The following is a 12,979-nucleotide window of genomic DNA, read 5'->3' as shown; positions in this document are numbered from 1 at the left end:
GCATCATTTATTGGCTAGCCATGTGTTGATGCTGTAAGTGGTGGCCTGTGCAGAATTATTTAATAGGAGAATCCAGGAGCAACAGAAGGGACAGTCCATACCCTACGGTCACTCTGCACAGTGCATGTAAAATATAGGGACAGGATAGCAGTGTTAATTCACTTAGAGCTATTTTATATGCTCTTCCATAAGGAAATGGGTATAGATGTGCCTGCGATCCACACAGTGGGGTAATTAAGTGATAGTTATTTAGTCAAAGAACATACTGCTCTACAAGACAGGAAATTCACGTACAGGGACGCAATTTGTACACATCGAGACACTTGAATAATCCTCCGTGTTCTGATTGAAAGCTTTCAAGCTTGCTGTTCTCTAGAAACAGTTTTCAAACACAAATGGGGAAGGTCAACCAGAGGTTAATATATAAAATCTATGTGAAGAAGTCATGTCTGTCAAACAGATTCATGTTAAGATGCTGTAATAGCATAGGAGAAGATTATTAGACAAATGTCTCACTAAGTACTTTGTAGAGATTCTTTTTGGCAAAAGGAGAGTATATGACTTTATTAACACATCATAACTAAGATTCTAGAGGCCCAGATGTGGGTCTCTGTTCAGCCACAGTCTGTGTGACCTGGTGTAAATCCATTTTCATTGCTGAACTACATTCAGAATCCCCAATATTCACGTGACAATAGATTTTCAGCTGTTTTCCTTTGAATTATATTAGGAAAAATCAGATGTCATTTCTCTCCCCCCTCCCTGTAGATGATAGATAGATAGATAGATAGATAGATAGATAGATGATAGATAGATAGATAGATAGATAGATAGATAGACAGACACGTGTGTGTATCCCAAGAGAAATAAATAATAATGCGGTTTCAGAAATAACAAGTATGACTAGAACATCATTGCTAGAAGCATGTAGATCCAAGCAATTGTCGTCTCATGAATTCACCCTCGATTCATGAAGTGTGAGCTAGGATACATAGTTCATAAGTATCACCCCTTTTTCTGAGTAATCCTGGGAATTTCTGAAGTAGTAGAACACTGCACCACAAACATATACTGAGACATTTCATAGATATAAATGTCAATTATGAAAATGGATAAAACATCTAGAGAAACAGTGAGAACCCCTACGTTCTTTAATCTAAAGAACACACTCTCCTCACCGGCCTTCACTCAAGTGTTGTGCCCATGCTCTTGGCACACTGAGCATGACCCTTGAGATGGTATGGAGTAGCCCTTGAGCTCTGTAGGCAGAAAGACTTAAGTTTGAATCTTGACACCTTTTCCCCACTTAGTGGCTCTGCTACCTTATATTTGGCCTTTTTTTTAATTTAAATTTTAAATTTAAATTTTAATATTTGGTCATTTTTTTAAATTGAAATTCAAAATTAAATTAAAATTAAAATTTTAACATACAGTGCAATAGTGGCTTCTGGAGTAGAATTCAGGGATTCATTACTCAACGTACAACACCCAGTGCTCATCACAAGTGCCCTCCTTAATACGCATGACTCACCTAACCCATCCCCACCTACCTTTCTTCATCAACCCTCAGTTTGTTCTCTATCTTTAAGAGTCTCTTATGGTTTGTTTCCCTCTCTCTCTCCCTCTTTTTTTCCTTTTCCCTATTCCCATAAATTCGTCTCTTTTCTTTCTTCAATTCCACATATAAGTGAGATCATATGCATTTTTCTTTCTCTGACTTATTTATTTCACTTACCATAATACACTCTAGCTCCATCTACGTCAGTGCAAATGGCAAGATTTCATTCTTTTTGGTGGGTAAAGTAACATTCTTCCATTCCACATTCTCTTTATCCATTCATCAGTTGATGGACTTTTGGGCTCTCTCCATAGTTTGGCTATTGTTGATAATGCTGCTATAAACTTCGAGGTGTATGTGTCCCTTTGAATCTGTTTTTCTTTTTTTCTGTATCTTTTGGGTAAATGCGTAGTAGTGGAATTGCTGGATCAGAGGGGGTTCTATTTTTAACTTTTTGAGAAGCCTCCAGAGTGGCTGCACCAGTTCGCATTCCCACCAGCAGTGCAAGAGGGTTCCCCTTTCTCCACATCTTTGCCAACACTTGTTTTCTTGTGTGTTGATTTTGGCCATTCTGACAGGTGTGAGATGGTATCTCATTGTGGTTTTGGTTTGTATTTCCTTGATAGTGAATGATGTTGAGCATCTTTTCATGTGTCTGTTGGCCATCTGGATGTCTTCTTTGGAAAAGTGTCTGTTCATGTCTTCTTCCCATTTCTTAATTGAATTATTTGTTTTTTGAGTATTGAGTTTGATATTTGATAAGTTCTTTATAGATTTTGGATACTAACCCTTTATCAGATATGTCATTTGCAAATATCTTCTCTCAATTTTAGTTCTGCCGTTTCCTTCACTGTGCAGAAGCTTTTTATTTTGATGAAGTCCCAATAGTTCATTTTTGTTTTTGTTTTCCTACCCTACAGTGAATATGTCTAGTAAGAAGTTGCAGTGGCTAAGGTCAAAGAGGTTTCTGCCTGTGTTCTCCTAGGATTTTGATGGATTCCTGTCTCACATTTAGGTCTTTTACCCATTTTTAATTTATTTTAATGCATATGTAACAAACTGGTCTAGTTTTCCCAACACCAGTTGTTGAAGAGACTGTCATTTTTCCATTGGATATTCTTTCCTGCTTTGTTGAAGATTAGTTGACTAAACAGTTGTGGGTCCAATTCTCGGTTCTCTATTCTGTTCCATTGATCAGTGTCTGTTTTTGTGCCAGTACCACACTGTCTTGATGACTACGCTTTGTAATATAGCTTGAAATCTCTAGTTTTGTTTTTCTTCTTCAGAATTGCTTTGGCTATTTGGGGTCTTTTAGCTCTGCAAAATGCTGGTGGTATTTTGATAGGGATTTCATTAAAAGTACATATCGCTTTAGATAATATAGACATTTTAATAGTATTGGTCTTGCAACCCATGAGCATGGAATGCTTTACCACTTCTCTATGTCCTCTTCAATTTCTTTCATAAGTGTTTTATGGTTTTCAGAGTACAGAACTTTTACCTCTTTGGTTGGGTTTATTCCTAGGTATCTTACTGGTTTTGGTGCTGTTGTGAATGGGATCAATTCCTTGATTTCTTTTTCTGCTGCTTCATTATTGGTGTATGGAAATGCAACATATTTCTGCATATTGATTTTATATCCTGCAACTTTGCTGAAATCATGAATTAGGTTTAACAATTTTTTGGTCTTTTGGATTTTCTGCATACAGTATCATGTTGTCTGCAAACAGTGAAAGTTTGACTTCTTTCTTGCTGATCTGGATACCTTTCTTTCCTCTACTACCTTTTAACATACCTAAATGCTTCTGGTCCCCAAGACATGACAATTATTAACACTGAGTTCTTCCATAGTCCGGTGCTAAGCCCCCAAAACAACTAGAAAAGCCCCCAATTACCATTTTAATTTGTCTGTCTTCCTCCCTCTTCACTCCCATCTACCTTCTCTTTCCCCCTTTGTATTGTTTTCTTCTCTACTACTTTTGTTCATACTATGTGCGAAGATTGGTTCTGCGCATGTGAGAAAGAATGAGGCATGGTTCCTGTCTACAGTGATTTGCTATCAGAACAGGTTGAAATCATGGGGGAAGTGATGAAATGAAGAAACATGAAAGTAAATGCTGTGAGAAAGTGGCTAGCAAAGGTGAAAAGCTCAAAAGGGAGAGAGTAATTAGTTCTACCTGGGAAGGCTTATTAGCCTTTAAAACATCAGAGCTGGGCCTGAAGGGATGGGTGGGATTTTAAGAGGTCCAGGAAAAGGCAAGGGTGGTCTAGGTTGCATGATCCACACAGAGTAGGGAAGGCGCTACAGTCTGTGGAAGAATCTGAAGAAAGGTAAGTATCTAGGGATTCAAGGGCATATGCTATGCAGAATGTTGTAGTAAAAGATGAGTTTGTGTACAAATCGTACAGAGATTTGAATACAAAAACTAAATTTCATCGTCTATCACCTGGAAATCACTGTGGGGCTACTATTATTTTGAAGTTGACGAGGGACGTTCGTACTTTGTAGCATCGCTGAATATCATTGTGGTTCTAATTTTTAAAATAAGGTGAGTTTCTTTTAATTATTACCACTAAATTAACAACTAAATTTTACTTACATACATATCCATTTATGTGTATATACTTATAAAATATAAATACAAAATTACATATATACATCTGTAAGTACCCATATTTGTAAATGCATGTAAAATAAATATAAAATATATATTTACATATATCTCTGTGAGAGTATCATCTGTATTTATAGCTATATATATATATATATAAATATAAAGAAAGACATCTGGCTTTTTACTTTTCACATAATAATATTGACTTTAAACTGTTGTTTGGCAGTTAATAACATTTTACATATAATGTCGGTAAGCCTCAGAAAGTTTCAGTGATTTACCCAAGATCACATGACTGATAATCTCAGATCAAAATAAATTCTCATCTGCATAACTTCAGAGTTCATGTTTAAAACATACGGTCCTATGCTTTCCATAACAAACTGCTGAAAAATATGAGGGAGGGGGCAACCTTCAACTCCTTTACAAAAACATGTCATGTCATCTTTGTTTATATTCTTTGCCAAATTTTTATAAGCACATTACAATATAGAATAATAATTTCATGTTATTTTTCAAATTTAAGGATCGTTATAAACATTTTATGTTGCTACAGAATTTATATAGCACAGTTTTTAACATCTGCTTAACATTGTATGCCTTTGATCTGTGTAACCTTCACATTAATTTAATATTTCCCAACTGTTGCATGTTTAAATTGCTTGGCTTTTTCAAAATACCATACAAAAAAAAAGGAACATCTTACTCTAAAAATCTGAGGTATCTGGAGAAAGGAAAATTTATAATTTCCTTAGAATAAGTTCTTAGTTTCAAAAATACTAAATCAAAGTGTATAAATAAGCTGATTGGTTCCTGGTACATTTAACTCACCAGCTTTATAATCACATTGTAACATTTTACAAAAGCATGAGAGATATCTGAGAAATCTAGTTTTCCCAAATCCAGACCATTGTTTGTCTCTTTCTATTTACCTATCTGTCATCCATCTATCTATCATCACCTCTCATAAGCTATAGTCACAAAGGAAGGGAATGCACATTTTTGAACCCTAGAGAGGCTAAAGAGTTTTCTGACGATTTGCTTTCTCCTTTGTGATATGTCTGTGCAAGTTGGACATTATTGCGGTTACTATACTGAAGCTATTATTTAGAGATAAGTTGGGCATTTCTGGTAATATATTCTTTACCCCTCATTCATGGTAGCATATAGTACCAATCTCATGGCTAGCAGAAACTGTGGATACAATATATGGTGCCGAAAAGGAATTTATCCTGGGTGAATTTGTATCATTTAATCTCATAAATGAGAGGCTTTTTTTTTCCCACAGATAGTAAAATGATAATTGCACATTGAATTGGCAAGAGTTTTGGGAATGACAAAGCTAGTGGTTTCATAACTAGGATAATGTGTTCAACAAGTCTTATTCAAAAGCAGAGTCTAGCACAGCATTTTATATCAACTGCAATCTTTGAACAGCACAATCTGGGAGACCCGCAAAGAGTGAATTACAGTAATCAGCCTTCAAAATGACAAAGGAGTTAATCAGCAGCTCCTTGCCTTTCTCGTGAAGCCTCTCAATCTGGTGATATCACAGAAATTATAAAAAGAAGTCTTCATGACGGATACAAAATGCTTCTCAAATGATAACGCCAAAGACAATGGTAAACACACACACACACACACACCTACAAGTTTTAAATTTTTGAGACGACTGAAACTGGATTCTAATCAGAAGTACTCCCTGGATAATGAGACAGAAGGAACAGCTGTTTAGCACATAGGAAGACCTTAAGGCCAACCTAGGACTTAAAATTTTAAACTACTGCAATAGGGAAATCTCCATTTGATTGAATAAAGTTAAGGTAAAAGCACGTCTTTTAAATACAGGAGAGTCTACTCACAGTAGGTTAATGAATGCCATTTACAGGACCAGTCAATTCCCTCTTTCCCTCCTTAGTTATCCTACTGGGTTTCACCTCCCAACTTACACACTCCCACCCCACTCTCCACGGACAAGTTCAAAATCCCCCATTGAATTAAATTCATGGAGAAGGATTTGTTTTCATTCATTCTCGTGGAATTTCTGATTAGATTAGATTTTCAAAATGAAGTTCCAGAGAAACTCTTCTAAAATATGATTGCTTATGTTCCCCTTTCTGAATTTACCGTTAACAGTATTGAGAAGCCAGCAGAATAGGCTCATCCTCCTAAACACCAACTATGTTTTTGTTTTGCTTTGCTTTGCTTCTCTTTTACACTTTAGGGGCTCCTATTTTCAAGGAAAAAACTTTGTCCCAAGGATGCCCCATGATTTATCCAAGGGTAACTCGGAAAGGATCTAAGTATAAATACTAGGACCATTACTGAGTTGGAAATTTATAAACGTCAAAGACAAAAGATGTAATATTTTTTAATTGTATCAACTCCAAGTCAATCCTGACATTATTACCATGTTTAATCAGCTAAGCTGATTTTCTTTTTTTGTGAGGCTATTTATCAAATGCCTACATCAGAGAGTTTCACTGACTGCCCCAGAAGAAAGCATTTTGTCATACTGCTTGCCATAAGATTGAAAACTCTAATTTGTTGCCAAGCTGATATAATGGAAGTTTAAACATAATATTTAAGCTTCCAAGAACATTACTGGGCATTGAAAATGTGTAACTATGATCATGTGGGAAGACATGAGGGTTAATTTTGCTTCACCACTTTGGTGAAAAAAGACGGAGACAATTCTTGTCTTGAGGAGTGGGAAGTTGTTTAAAATCCGCACCATCAAAGGTGTTTTAACTTGGTTCATTTTAGCAGAAAGGGTGTAGGCATCTCCTGTCTGCTGTTTTAAAATGAAAGTTGGAAATGGATAAAACATGCTATTTAACTGAGGATTTCAGTAACTTTTTACATAGGTCAAAATTTTTGACTTCTCGAATCCGAGAGGAAGAATAACACGGTATCTTCTGCTCTGCTCTGTGCGAGGTGGTATTTGATAGCAAACAATACTTTTAAAGTAAGGAAGTTCTTTCTTTTTTCTATAAAATAGCCTAAAGCATGGGAGAACATGTGAGCCAAAGCAAATAATTCAGGGAAGAAATAGAGGCAACTTTTAAGGAAATTTTAAGTTTCGGTATCAGGAGTTTATCATCGTATTGCGCCATCTACGCAGGTGAAATGATTTGCCTTTGAACAGGAATTTTAAAAAGTACTTTAGTGGCATGTATACATATGCCCTAACATGAGGAGAAAAATGGGAGGGCCAAGGGCACTTGAGGTTTTTTTCTAGCCTGCTTTTATGGCTACAAGGTAGCTGGGAAAATGTTCCAGAAATTCTTACTTGAATTTTCTAATGAGTCATTGCTAGTTGTAAGGTTGAGACTAGAGGCAGCTCAGGAAGCAAGAGCTGTTCATTATACAGTTTGCGCTGAAGCCAATGAAGTGCGCCGCGTGCCCTAAAGAAAACTTGGAGAGACTCCTTGCTTCCCTTAGAAATCAGAAAACCCACGCCCAGTGTTGTATAAGAAAAGAGAAAGTGTGAAGGGTTCCATGTGCAACTTTCCAGCTGGGTCGTCATGAGCAACTTCACTTAACTGGATACCTGTTCTTCTCTTTTTACCAATGGGGAAGCACATACCTGCCCTGCCATGTCCAGGGGAAGTCCTTTGGGCAAGAATGTGTTATTGCACTCAAGACTTTGAACTGTAGATGTCTATGTAGGAATGACAGGCTGGAAACATGTTTGACCTTTGGATAATGAGCCAGTATCCTAATTATAATTTTTAGGTTCTTGGCAGGAAAAGGATCATTGAGGAGAGTTTAATGAAGGAACCATTGACAAATCTTGGCCAGATTAAGAGAGACCATCAATGGATAGAGATGCATCCCAGGGCTAGCAGCAGCAGAAGTGCCATCATCACCCCTAGGCCTGAGAGAACAAGGGATTGGAGTAGCTAGTGGACACTAGAGTTTTGCTCTAGCAACATCTGAAGGTCCTAACCATATGACTGAGGTCTGTGGGGAGTCCAGAACCTCAGTCTGCTGCATCCTCACAGTCTTCTAGGGTAATGTATGTTGGTTGAGTCTAATGTAGAGTCAGAAAGTAAGGGAGTTCACGGGTGCCTGAGTAGCTCAGTCAGTTGAGTGTCCGACTCTTGATTTCATCTCAGCTCAAGGCCTGGGAGTCTTGATAATGAACTCCTTGTCAGGCTCCCTGCTCAGGTGGGGGGAGTCTGCTTGGTATTCTCTCCCTCCCTCTGCCTTTGCCCCTTCCCCTATTCCTGCTCTCTCTCTCTGTCTCTCTAATGAATAAGTATACGAAGAAAAAAAAAAGAAAAAGAAAGAAAGAAAGAAAAAGAAAGAAGAAAGGAAAAGAAAGAAAAAGAAAGAAAGAAAAAGAAAGAAAAGAAAGAAAGAAAGAAAGAAAGAAAGAAAGAAAGAAAGAAAGAAAAGAAAGAATTCATTAAGGCAGTCCCTAAAAGGTCACTCTTCCATGTCAAGAGTAGGTGGAAAAGGCTGGAAAGTGCATCTGCAGGGGCAATTGGAGAATTCTTAGCACTCTAATTATCATTCAGGTAAACATTAAATGAATTCTGGTTGGGAAGGAAAATAGCATCGTTGAGTAACTAGTGTATGCCAAGGACTTTGCGTGAGTTATCTCACACTCTCTTAGCATACCCACAGTGGAAGCCTGGTTACTGTTTCCATTTGGCAGGGCAAGATGTTGAGTCATGATGAGTTTAATAACTTGTCCGTGGTCACAAAGCGAGTCAGTGTGAGAATAACATGAGAAACCAAACTTGCTTGACTTCAATATGAAGCAGCATTATAAGGCGACTCAAGTCTGTCAATAGATTTGCATATTAGGTAGTAGGAAGCTGTAGACCTCGATGATGCAAAGCATAAACATTTCAGTAATGAGACCTGTGGAGCTGTTCTTGTCCCATTTAATCAAGTCCATCATAATGCTGCTCTCATATTGTGATATAAGTCATAGTCATTAAACCCTGATGTGCTATTGTAACTGAGCCTCAGAGCTGTTTTAATTCCAAGTTGTCTGAGAGACATCACAGGTTTTTGTTTTTTGCTTTTTTTTTTTAACCTAATCCTCTCACAGTACATTTTTTTTTAAATGATGAGAATAATGCATATCACACTTTCTTGGGTCTGAGGAAATTGTAAAAATTCTTCCTCTGAAGTAACCTGAAAGGACTCATGTGTAGACTTCAACCCATCTGCTTATTTGAAAACAAAACAAAACAAAACTGCTACACTCCTTGGGGTATTCCATCAGTTTCCTCTGATTATTAGGTGTTATGTGCCAAATTCCAAAGTCCAATGGATGGCTTTAGTTCATGATGACCTTGGAATGTGACGGTGCCTAAACTTACAAACACTCCTGTAAATATCACGGGAGTAAAACAATTTTCAAATCCTCATTGAATTGGGCCCACAATGAGGATGCTCTGAGTTATGCAATACATATCCATAGCAGAGTAGCCCTATTGGCATCTCATCGTGCTAATGACGAGGTTTTGTTGTTATTGTTGGTTTTTGCTCACGTTTGTTTTCCCTCACAGGACTTTAAGTCTGGATGATTATTATATTTTTTGTTTTCTCTTAACTCTGTTTTTGTTTAGAGTCCTATAAGTATGGTCTATTGAGTCATATTTTGATATGATCAAGTACTGAAACCAGCCATTTGACTGAAAGATATTATGTTACCATCGATATTTCCTAACAAGCAGGGTTATCTGGTTATTGCTCCCAGAATGAGAATCTCAGATGTAAAAGTGGTGTCAAGGTGTAATAAAGGACATCGGAACTCAGCTCTTCCTGGAGCCTGCCCACTGTCTGGGTGGATCAGATTTCGCCGGGAACCCTTGTGCCCCGCCTGCTACTCAAGTGATTCAGGGACTTGAACTCCTTGCAAACCTTTTACAGACAGATGATTTAATTAGAGCATCAGAGTAAAACAAAACCAGAACAAAAGAAACCCCAACTGGGATGCCAGCATTGCTTCAGAAATGGCCAAGGGAGTGTCTCATCTACAATTTGAAATGAACAACTCTGATGTCCCTGGGGTTATCAGTGAGGGGGGAATCATCTTCAATCCAGACAGTTTTCTTTAATTTGGGCCAGAGATCTAACACACATTCATTTAACAGGAATTTTTTTGGCTGGTCACAATACTTCTTGTTATGGGCAATATGGTGGTGGGAGGTGCGTGTTATGAGAGAGAGTTAAGTAAAACTGCAGGACACAGAAAAAATAATCGCTGTAAAATATCAAGTTGTTCTTTGAAATGGGAAAACTGAAATAACTGCAATATCCATTGTTATGGGAAAGCTTAAGTTACTGATAGCGTATTCACAAATGAACATTCTACAGCCGTGAGAAGTCACGGGTTGGATGTCTACATGCTGACCAAAAAAAAAAAAAAAAAAAAAAATCTCAAAGATTTCTGTTCTGTGATAAAAGAGAGTTGTAGAGCAGTGCCTATATCATGGCCACATTTGTGGTTAAATGCTCATATGTACCTTTGTGTGCATGTCCCCGTAATGGCTTTGGAAATGTACCCATCCAAATGTTAGCAAAATTTATCCACAAAGAGATGTGAGAGTAGGGAGAGGGCTAAATAGAATTTTTTAAAAATAACTTCAAAAATATGTATCCAAATTTTGAATCTTTAACAAGAATAATAAATTGCTGGTGAAACACATAAAGAAGCAGATGGATGAAACCCTGAAAATACTGCAAAAGAAAAAAAAAACACGAACATTTTTGTGCTTATAATATTGTTATTTTGTATGATTTTATGTTTTACCTCCTTTCTCTTCTCTCCGTCTTTTCATTTTTCTCCTAAACTATTACTTTTACAATATAGAAAACATAACAATTAAAATGTAAGTGTGATTGAACAGCACCTTAGTATTTAGACATTTGCCTGTATTAATTCTGATTGGTGTTTTATTCATCTGAGTTGATCCTAATAATGCATTTATTTCTTCCATCTCTCTGATGTATTTGTGAGCTTCAGAATAATTTATCTTTGACCTCAGAGCCTTCAAGCTATTTATGTATTTACTCCTCTTGTAGGGGAATTGGAGTCTGTGATAAATTGTGAGATTCTTTCACTTCCAGGGTTTTCCTGGGTAGATGAGGCTATGTTATGATTTATACTTTAATTTGGTAGGCAAGAGTATGCCATTCAGTTTACTTTCTAACGTATATTTTTGCAAGTTCTCTTTTTTTATACACTATAAAATGTATTTTTGCAAGTTAGCCACTAATGTCTGTGACTAACATCTTTCTCAGTGTTGGCATCACAGACGCACACCAGCTAACAGGCAAAAGAAAATAAAATTATCCGAGTGGGGACTTGACGTGTGCACGTGTATGTGTGTGTGTGAGAGAGAGTCACACATTCATGTCGAACGAGCCGTCTGTCTGAAAGTCCTTCTCCCATTTTTCGCCCTCAGCGATTATAAAAACTGCCCTTCCCAACATGGACAGAGAAGCCAAGGAGGAGTACCTGGTTGTTATCCAAGCCAAGGATATGGGTGGACACTCCGGGGGCCTGTCTGGGACCACGACACTCACAGTGACCCTTACGGACGTTAATGATAATCCTCCAAAATTTGCCCAAAGTAAGTGAGTTCCCTGCACTGGGTGCAAATCTCTAAGTCTGATGTTTTCATTTGAACTTACGTTACAATTTTCAGCCACATCCAAAAAAACTGATAGCAGTCGTTGAATGCTTACTGCATGCAAGGTATGCCGATTTATATATAGATATGAAACAATCAGCTCTCCTGTCCTTTTGGCATTAGATGTATCCCCACTTTACAGACTCCAAAGAAGTTGGGAAAATTTCCAGATAGTAAATGCGTAAATGTACAGTAAATAATGGAACTATTTACTATACATCATATAAAGGAAACCAAAATCTGTAGTGCTGGAGGTGGGGGAAGCAGATACGCAGTACACTTGCTGCAAAAACAAGCAGTTCTCCTTCCTGGGACTTCCTGGGACTCCTCCTTCAGCCATCAGGGGTCACTGACCTTACTCATCCCTATGAAAGCCATGCTCTACCTCAGAAGCAGCTCAACAGAATTGTAGGCATCCACCATCCATGAATCAGGGAAATAAGTACTTTCCAACTTCTTTTGTGCTCTCACAGTACATGTTCCCTTTCTTGTGAACACTTATCCAAATAATATGACTTAGATGACTTGGGAGGACCTTTCCGGCCCAGAGACTCTTGAGTTGAGATATGAACGATGAATATGAATTGGCTGGAAGTAGGTGAGACCAGGGGCGTGGGGGTGGACACTGCAACCGGAGGAAGAGGATGTTGAAAAGCCCTGTGGAAGAAGGATGCATGGCCCTAGATGAGAATTAAGAGAATCTTACTATAATTGGAGTCTAGAGAGTCAGGTTAGGCAGGGGTTAGCTATGCTTGGATTTGTAGGCCCTTTTAAGTACCATGATCTTTTTCCTAAGGTCACTGGGAAGCCATAGAGGTTTTACATTGTAGCGGAAGTAATAACGTTGAATTCCAGGGCAATCGGAGAAAATGAAATTGGACGCCCTTCTTCCAACGTGTTCCCCACACTGCAGCCGCTTAAAGGATGTTCATAAGCATTCGTGTAAGAAGTGAAATCAGAACTAGCGAGCAAGGGTGGGCTCAGTGGACCTGGAGAAAGTACACGGGTGTGACAGACACTTAAGAGTTAATGATTACCAAAAATTCCAGGATACGTTGCATCTTTCAATTGAGGAAGTGTGTTATCACACTTCTGCCTTAAGAGGTTACATACAGGCTGATGCTCTTTGCTGGGATAAGGAAGCC

General features: G+C 37.9%; 1 protein-coding gene across 1 annotated transcript in view; it reads left to right on the top strand.

Moving 5' to 3' along the window:
* The window catches only part of CDH8 (cadherin 8), a 359,125-nt gene that overhangs the window by 183,136 nt on the left and 163,010 nt on the right, over nucleotides 1-12,979 (top strand). Inside the window, exon 5 of the mRNA XM_055306104.1 lies at nucleotides 11,607-11,774. Coding sequence (XP_055162079.1) covers nucleotides 11,607-11,774 — 168 coding nt within the window. The remainder of the gene's footprint in view (nucleotides 1-11,606; nucleotides 11,775-12,979) is intronic.

The sequence above is a fragment of the Nyctereutes procyonoides genome, unplaced genomic scaffold (genome assembly GCF_905146905.1).
Source record: "Nyctereutes procyonoides isolate TBG_1078 unplaced genomic scaffold, NYPRO_anot_genome, whole genome shotgun sequence".
NCBI classification, from domain to species: Eukaryota; Metazoa; Chordata; class Mammalia; order Carnivora; family Canidae; genus Nyctereutes; species Nyctereutes procyonoides.
This window is presented reverse-complemented; position numbering and strand designations above follow the sequence as displayed.